This window comes from Panthera leo, chromosome F2 (genome assembly GCF_018350215.1).
Source record: "Panthera leo isolate Ple1 chromosome F2, P.leo_Ple1_pat1.1, whole genome shotgun sequence".
Taxonomy (NCBI): Eukaryota; Metazoa; Chordata; class Mammalia; order Carnivora; family Felidae; genus Panthera; species Panthera leo.
This window is the reverse complement of record NC_056695.1, coordinates 67,393,806-67,402,116: the sequence shown is the minus strand read 5'-3', so window position 1 is coordinate 67,402,116 and position 8,311 is coordinate 67,393,806. Positions and strand designations below refer to the sequence as shown.

The 8,311-nt window shown below is 48.2% G+C and overlaps 1 protein-coding gene across 9 annotated transcripts in view; it reads left to right on the top strand.

Annotated features, from left to right (window-relative positions):
* The first annotated feature begins 3,031 nt into the window (after window positions 1–3,031).
* The window catches only part of MTSS1 (MTSS I-BAR domain containing 1), a 163,209-nt gene continuing 157,929 nt past the window's right edge, over window positions 3,032–8,311 (top strand). For 7 of the 9 annotated variants that reach the window (XM_042924117.1, XM_042924114.1, XM_042924110.1 and 4 more), the window contains exon 1: window positions 3,033–3,619. In XM_042924117.1, the coding sequence (XP_042780051.1) occupies window positions 3,548–3,619 (72 nt within the window). In that variant the 5' untranslated portion in view covers window positions 3,033–3,547. Of the gene's footprint in view, window positions 3,620–8,311 lie in introns of all 9 variants that reach the window. The other 2 variants (XM_042924111.1, XM_042924109.1) reach the window with 1 other exon arrangement.

Sequence of the window (8,311 nt, the reverse complement as noted above, 5' to 3'; positions counted from 1 at the left end):
TATGTCTGAAATGTATCAAAGTAAAAAAAAAATTAAAAGAAAAAATGTATTGGAATAATATTAATTGACCTGGAGGGATTTCTATAGGAATTGTTGATGGTAAGAGGTGTTAACACGAAGTGTTAATAACAAGATCCAGAAAAGTGTGTGTGATGTGATCCTATTTGGGTGAAGCAAATAAGGACAAAATATGAACACACACACACACACACACACACACACACACACACACACATGCCTATGTATCCTTATATGAGGATGGAATAAAATATGTATACTACATTTTAAAAAATCTGGAGCCCAGTCCCCAGAGATTCTACTTTAATTGTTTAGGGGTAGGACCTGAGCATGGGTATCTTTTAAAGTTCCTTAGATCAAGGTTCTCAAATTTGCTGCACATTAGAATCATTTGGGAACTTTTAAAAAGCCCAGATGAATTAAATTGGGCTCCCTGGTTGTGGAACCCAGGCACAGGTGTTTTAAAGTCCCCCCAGAGGATTCCAGCTGCCAAGTCTGAGGACCAGGCAGGGCTCCCAGTACATCCAGGGCTGAGAATCACTTCTTGGAGGGAAGGAAACTCACGTGTGTAGCATGACTACATGATAGGCATTTGATATCTATTTCGATCCTGGGAATAGGCCCCAAGTTAGGAACCCACAAGGAAATAGAGGCTGGCTTCAGAGATCAAATAGCCTGCCAGAGGTTACAGAGCTGGGAGATGGTGGTAAGCATCCTGACCCACCACCATCTACTGGGCGAAGCAGGGTGACAGGAACCGCTTTGAGAAATCTTCATTGCCTCTCAATCTCTCCTTTCGAAGGCCACAAGATTTGAAATTCCTTTAGTAGAGCTTCATTCCTCTGGGTTCCTCCTCCTAGGAGCTATTTAAAAAAAAATAATAATAAAGCAAATACTCCTGGGAGAAACTGCATGTTAATCAGCTCTTGATGTCAGCCCAGTGAGTGCTAGGTGTTTCAAAGGGAGGAGAGAGTTTGAGGGAGGCTCAAACACGGGGAAAGAATGCAATGTAGGGGGTGCAACTCTGATGTTGCCCCTTTCCTGTTCAAAATCTCTCCTTCACTAGACTTACCTCATCTTGTGTAATTGAGACTTCATGCCCATTGGTTAGCAACTCTCCATTACCGCCTTCCCTCAACCACGGCACCTGGCAACCATTCAACGAGTTTGAGTATGTTAGCTAGTACTTAATATGAATAGAATCATGCAGCATTTGTCCTGTAATTGGTTTATTTCACTTATCACAATGTCCTCAAGTTGCATCCATGTTGTCACCTATGCAGGATTTCCTTCAGGGCTGAATAATATCCCGTTGTATGGACATACCACATTCTCTGTATCCATTCATCCATTATGGACATTTAGGTTGTTCCCACATCTTGGCTATTATGAATAAACTACATCTGTTAGATTTATTGAGCGCTTATTTACTATATGCTAGAAACTGCTTTAAATGTTTTACATATATTAGTGCACGTGAAAGTCCCAACAGCCCTATTAAGTCTTTATCCCCACTTACAGATGAGGAAAATGAAGCCGTTAAATTGGCCCAAGGTCATACAGTTAGTAGGTTGTAAACTGGAGTTTGAACCCAGGCAATCAGGCTCTATAAACAGTGACCTGATCACTATAATACCAATAGTATTAAAAATCATTATAATGGTAATGATTGAGAGCAAACTGTGTATCACGTACTGTTATTGGCAAGGTGAAGATGTGACCTAGGCATCCAAATCACCATGGGGACGGGACCCAGAAGACTTGTCTAAAAGATTGGTTAATTCCAGAAGTAACACTCCTCCTTATGATTTTTGGGAGAGGGGCGGAGAAGGGTAGTTGGGATTAAGAGTTGGGCAAGGTGGCCCAGGGGAAAATTATCTTCTGCAGCTGTGATATGCCCCTCCATGTATTTGACTCATGCCGTTTTTCAAAGCCAGAACTTTAGCTATTATTAGTGAGTCTGACACAAGTCTACAGCATTTTACATGTAATTTCTTTGGTCTCCTCGCCAGTATTTTCCTTTTGTACTTTGTGCTTCACAAAGTAAGCTCAAAGGTCAAGGGAGCAGTGAAGAGTTAGGTGCTTATGTTTTAAGGTCTTTTAAAAGCCTTTCATTTGATTCTCCCTTCCTTCTTGCCTATTTGGTGTTAAGCTATGCAGTTAGGCCGTAGAGCTATGAAAATGAACCACCGGCCTGCAAATCAACTTAGGCACATTTGTGTTCTTTCCAGGTTAAATCTCCCAACAGGGCTCTCTGCAGTTATTACCAACAGCCAATCCCCTCAGTGGGCCTGAAAAAAAAAAAAAACCCGTCCAAATCAGGGGCAGTCAACAATCCCCATAAATCGAAGCACAGTATACATTTATTTTACAATGGCAAATCAATCTGCTTTGCCAGTATCCTGCAACTTTTATTGAACTGGGCTTCCCGCCATAGGATACGCCCCCAAAACTCTCGGTAATTACATATTTGTTAATTACAAATTAATTACAAATTACGATTGCTGTTTGCAATCGTGACTGGCGCTGCAGTCCTGATATCACAAAACGGGCCTCTTCCCCGAAGGCTGCAGTAGCAGCCACAGCAGTTTTCCCGCCCTACTGAGCGCTCACTACAATATGCTGGGCACTGCGCTAAGCGTGCCACCCTGCAAGTCCCCAGGGAGCGGCGGTGCACCCTCCGTTCCCGGCGCTCGCAGCCATTGTGGGGTGGGCGTTCGCCCAGCAGCGTGCTGACACGGCCTCTCCGTGCTCCGACCCGCGGCCAGGGCAGGAGGGGGTGCTCCGTGCGTGCTCGGAGGAAGAAGCGGCTCCCGCGGGCGTGGGTTAGTCGCTGCACAGCCCGCCGGTTCCCCTCCGCTGCGGGCGCCCCACGCGCCTCCCGGCCACGCGCTCCTAGCCCCGCCCGCGTGCGGCGGACGCACGGCCGCGAGCGCGCGCCCTCCCCGCGCCCCCGCGGCGGACGCACGGCCACGAGCGCGCGTGCGCCCCTCCGAACGTCCCCGGGAGCCGCGCCAGAGCGAGCGCCGGGGCCGGGCGCGCAGGAGTGAAAAGGAGGCGGCGGCCGCGGCTGCGAGCAACAGATCCGGGAGCCGCGAGCAGACGCGTTCTGCTGTTGGTCGATTTTTTTTTTAACTTCAAAAATATTATTAAATTAGAAAATCTTGGATTTTTAAATGGCGCTGGCCCCGGGTCAGCGGGCGGTTTTCTTTGCTTCAAGATGGGCTTTGCCGTTTCCGTCGTGGGCACCAGTGGTGGCCTGATTGTCAGTCTTCTCCGGGCATTTTTAAGGCAAGGAGCCGAGCGCTGCATGTAGGCGAATCACGCTGCAGCGCGGTTTGGCTTTTAAAATTATTATTTGGGGCAGTGAACAGCCGATCTCGGGCACTTCGCCCTCTTTGCAGAAGAGGCTGCGAGTCGGAGGTGGGTCGCTCGGAGGGTGGAATTGTTCGCGGGTGAGCGAGCCCCGGCCCCGCGCACAGTCCAGGCGGCCCCGAGTGTGTGTCCTCACCCTGCCGGCGCCGGGAAAATGGAGGCTGTGATTGAGAAGGAATGCAGCGCGCTCGGAGGCCTCTTCCAGACCATCATCAGCGACATGAAGGTAGGACGCCGGGGGCGCGGCTGCGGTGCGGGCGGCCGCGCAGTGACCTCGCCGCGGAGCTTCGCCTCCGCCCCGGGCCGTCCGCCCGGCCCTTGCTTACGCGGTGGCCGCCGGCCACCTGCGGGAGCGCTCTGGCCGGGTGTCACCTGCTCACCCGCGGCGCCGCTCCGGGCACTGCTGGGTCACCGAGCTGGGCGGCTTCCCTGGGGGTGTCTCATGCCCCCTGCCCTCTCCACGCTTATTGTCCCAGGGGGCGGTAACATCTCGTTTCCCTGGGGGCGCAGGGCCCCGGCCCCAAGTTTTCCATTGTCTGTCGCTGGACCGAGCGTCTGCGACCCGCGGAGGATGGGTGCCTGGGCACACACCTGATTCCCCCGAGTACGGGGTGGGGGCACCTGGTGCGGTGGTGGGGAGGGGTATAGGGGCTCTGCCCGGCCGCGGGAACTAGCCCCCACCCCCCACCCGCGTCCCCGGCCGGATAGCTTTGCCTCTCCCTCCTGGGCTTTCAGGTTCACCCTGGTGGGGGGGGGGGGCGGGTGGTGCGGAATCTGAGCGAATTAGGTATTAATTAGGCTGTTCCACAGCTGGTGAGGGTATGCATGCCTTCCCTCAACCCTCCCCAGGGGCGCGAAGCAGAAGTTCCCAGAGTAGCCTTGCTGGGGACCTTCCTTCTGGCTGAGCCTCCTAGCCTGAAGGCAAGATTGGAGCCCCCTAAACAACTGTATTTTTACCCCCTCCGCCCCCCAAACACAGACTCCCGGTTTTCTCTTGGAAGGATTGTGTAGATATTGTGTGTGTGTGTCTGTGTGTGTCGGTGTGCGCGCGCGCGGGCACGTGTGTGTGTATTGGGGGCGGGGAACAACACCCTGGCTTTTTCCTGCAAAGGGTGGGACTGGGGATAACCTGATCCTTGGATGTGGATTTTCTGGTGCATAGAGATAGACCAGGGCCCTGTGTTACTCATCCAAAGGAAATATAACCAGCCGTGCGAGCTGCCTGGAGGTGGGAATTGGGGGCGGTGGGGGGATTTTTTTTTTTTTCTTGTGTATTTAGGGAGCTTCTCTTTGGCTCTGGCCCAGCCCCAGTTTGCCTCAACAGATCCGGGGAGGTGGTGTTTAATTAAAAGCTCGGCTTCCAAAACGAGTAGGCAGGTTTGGAAGGCTGTGCAGCCGGTGGGTGTGGACAGCCCCTCTTCAGCCGCTGCCTGGGCGTCTGGAGGAGCTTCTGTCTGATGAAGTGTAAGGTTTGGAGAGGCTTTGGCCTGGGAGATGGACTTTGCAAAGGAATGCTCAGCTGTCATGGCCTGCTTCCCCTTTTTAGAACCAACTGCCATCTCCTCAAGGGTGAACTTTCCCAAGGTGCCTCCATCACAGTCTTGTCCATCCTTCTACAGAGGCAGGTTTTTTTTTTTTTTTGTTTTTTTTGTTTGCTTGTTTCTGGTTTTTGTTTTGTTTTTTGTTTTTGTCAGAAATTGACATTCATGTAGCATTATCTTTCCCGAGACCCTGCTTGTCCAGGAATGCCTTTAATCCAGCCACTTGGAATTAGGTGGATTATTCCCTGTTCAAAGACAGCCTCTTTCATTCCCTTGCCCTCAATCCACATGGATTTATTGAAGTGCTCTTTTGAGACAAAGATTGGTGTCCCTGCCTTGGACTCTGGGGGGAGGGGGGGTCTTGTTAACTTAAATTCTATACGCCTTATAATCAAAGATTTAGTTTGAGGCACGTGTGTATTTTGATCACCAGGGGAAGAATTTGAGATGGGTTGGTAAAGCTGTGGGTGTTTTTTTTTTTTTTTTTGAGAAGAGAAATGCATGTTTCCTAGTCCTTCAGTAGTAACAAGGACCCAGTGACCTAAAAGTTCTGCCCACTGCAGTCCCAGCGTGTTCACATCTTGAGTTTTTTTCTCTCTTTGTTCCTTAATTCCTAATCTGTCCAGTCTTGGTTCTTTGTATTTATTGGCTTCAACCCTGAGCCATTCAAAAGGTAGCTCACCACGGGATGGGCCCCCTGTTTTCCACCTGCCTCCCATGGCTGCCTTTAGCATTCTGGCCAGAGGGATTTGTGGGTGCTAAGGTGGCATGCTTTTCCCTCTGCAAGATTCCAGTTAAAAATAAAGATTTAATGCCCCTTCGGGGCTGGATCTATAGTTTGTGGTTCCTGACTTTTTTCTCTTTGAATTTAGTAGGGTTTGTTCAGCATCCTGTGGGAAGGCATTTATTTTAAGGTTGTTTGTTTTGTTTTGGCAAAGATTGTAAAAGCAAGCTTGAGTTGAAGACTAAAACTTGCCTTGGGGTCTGCAGAATTCCAGACTTTTTGGGGAGTAGAGATAAGGAAAAAGAGAGGAGTTGACTTATTTCCAAGATTGTTTATGCATAAGATAATTGTTGGATATTTTCATGGAGTTTTCTTCTTAAAAGACTTTATGGATAGGATGGGAGTGACATTTTAAAAAGGAATTAAAACATTTGGCCACATAGGATAAGCAACGTGTAGTATGCATAATGCTTGAAGTCACCAGCAATTAAAGTCAGTCTTTCATATCTGAAATCAGGTGGCTTTCTAATGACCTGTTTATCCTTGTTTTCCTCTTTTTTGAACTGCCATGATGGGTTTCTAATGTCTTTGGTCCCCTTTCTCTTTGCTTTGAAGGACAAGTGTATATGTTGGAAACCCATTTGGAATCCCATCTTGAGAAAATTTTTAGGTTATTTTCCCAGAAGGAATGTTACACTGGGGTGAGGAAAGGGTAAGGAATTTTTTTTTTTTTTTTTTTTTAAGCAGCATTTGATTCTCCAAAATGTACAGCAACACAGGAAGGGAGTCAGTTTCCTCTTTGGAGGAGAGGAAAAAAAAAAAACAACAACAACAAAAAATGGAATAATTTCAAGGCCTAACACCATATATCTCCTAAAACCAAAAAAAAACCTCAAGACATTGAGAAGCTAGAGAGGAAACTTTCTACTTTTTTCTAATGATCCTTCATCTGGCTAAATCCTCAGTGTTTTATCCTTTTCAGGGGAAGGGTGCGGAAGTAACCCTCACTCGTCTTCCATCGGGATCCAGCAGCAGCTGTTAAATAACTTATTGATTCCTTGACGAGAGGAAACCTTGTGTTTTTTTTCCTCCTGCCTTCCACCCCACTGTGGTGGTGGTCACTAATGATGGTGGTGTGCAAAATCGCTTACTGGCTGCCTTTCCGCCCGTCCACATAAATCAAGTTGTCTGATGTGAGCTGGTCCCAAAGGAAAGGGGAGATGAGATTCATGTGGCTGGAGGCAAGGGCTTGTTGCTCATACATCTGGGGGAACTATAGCATGGAAGTGACTGTATGGAAGGCCAGTTGACTGGCTTCTGATGCTTGACAACATTTAGACATTAAAGAGGGCCTAGAATCTTTTTTGTAGTTTCAAGCCAAATGCCAAGAAAAACAGGCTATGTACAACAAATAGCAGATATGAGCCATTACTTATTTATTGAGCTATAACTGACATTTGACATTATATTAGTTTAAGGTATACAGCATAGGGATTTGATGCTGTGGTAGTTAAAAAAAAAAAATATATATATATATATATATTTTTTTATTTAGGTAATTGAACCAGCCATAGAATTTGGTGGTGTTTCGGGTGCTTTTAAGACCAGGAGATTGGCCAAACTCGAGGGCAGGTCACTTTGTGGCTATCTTGCTTCTTTTAATAATTAACTTGTGTGTGTGTGTGTGTGTGTGTGTGTGTGTGTGTGTGTGTTTTAAAGTTGGATCCTAAAACCAAATATTTTCCTCAGCTTTGTTGCTCAAGAATCAGTATGTCGGGAGCTGAATTGGGCCTGGTGCAGGGAGAACTTTGTACTAGGTTCGAGACTGTGTTGGGGGTTATGTAATGAGACTGGGGGGTGAAGAACACCCGACCACACCTTGAATTCCCTACCCTACGTCCCCCTGTGGACAGGGGTGTCCTGTTACCAGCACCTGCACCGAGCAGAATAGGGGCCTTGTTCAGTTCCTCTCCACTGCCCGCCACCTCTGTTTGTACCAGTATCCTCTCTCCTAGGTTCTGCCTTAAAATTAGAGCTGCTAAAGGAGCTTCTTGAATTCCATGGAAATCTTTTGTGGTTCGAAGGCATGACATGGTATTTTCCCTTACTTATCATAGATCAAGAATGCGGGTATTGGGTCCAGCACTGGATAATGATTTCAGGGTTGTTTTCCCCCCCGCCCTGCCGCTTTGGCTTCAGGGTTCCTGTCAGACAAGAGGCTCCCTTCCTTGGTGTTTATCGAGGGCCTGCTATGTGGAAGGCCTTTTGCTGGGCAGCGAGGAGCCAGAGAGCCACTGAGGCAGGTCCTTGGAGAGCAGCTTGTCCTGTGGGTCATGAGTAGATAACGTGAGTGTAATATGGTGGCCACGAAGGAAGGGCATCAGTCAGTCCTTGAAGGGCTTGCCTTTGACTCTTCCAAAAAAAAATAATAAAAATATTTTCTCTAGGAAGATACTGAAAACCCAGCCAAGGCCTCTAAGAGCAGCCAGGTGCTCTGAAGGGAGGCTGGCTTCCTTGTAAATGGTGACACACAAAAGCAGGACGAGCAAAACCCTTGTAAAGTACAGATGGGCCTCATGTTGGCTTTTCTCTTCACAAATGGCTGTGTTTGCCCAGGATTTTACAGCTTCCTCAGTTTGGGCCTGTGAGAGAA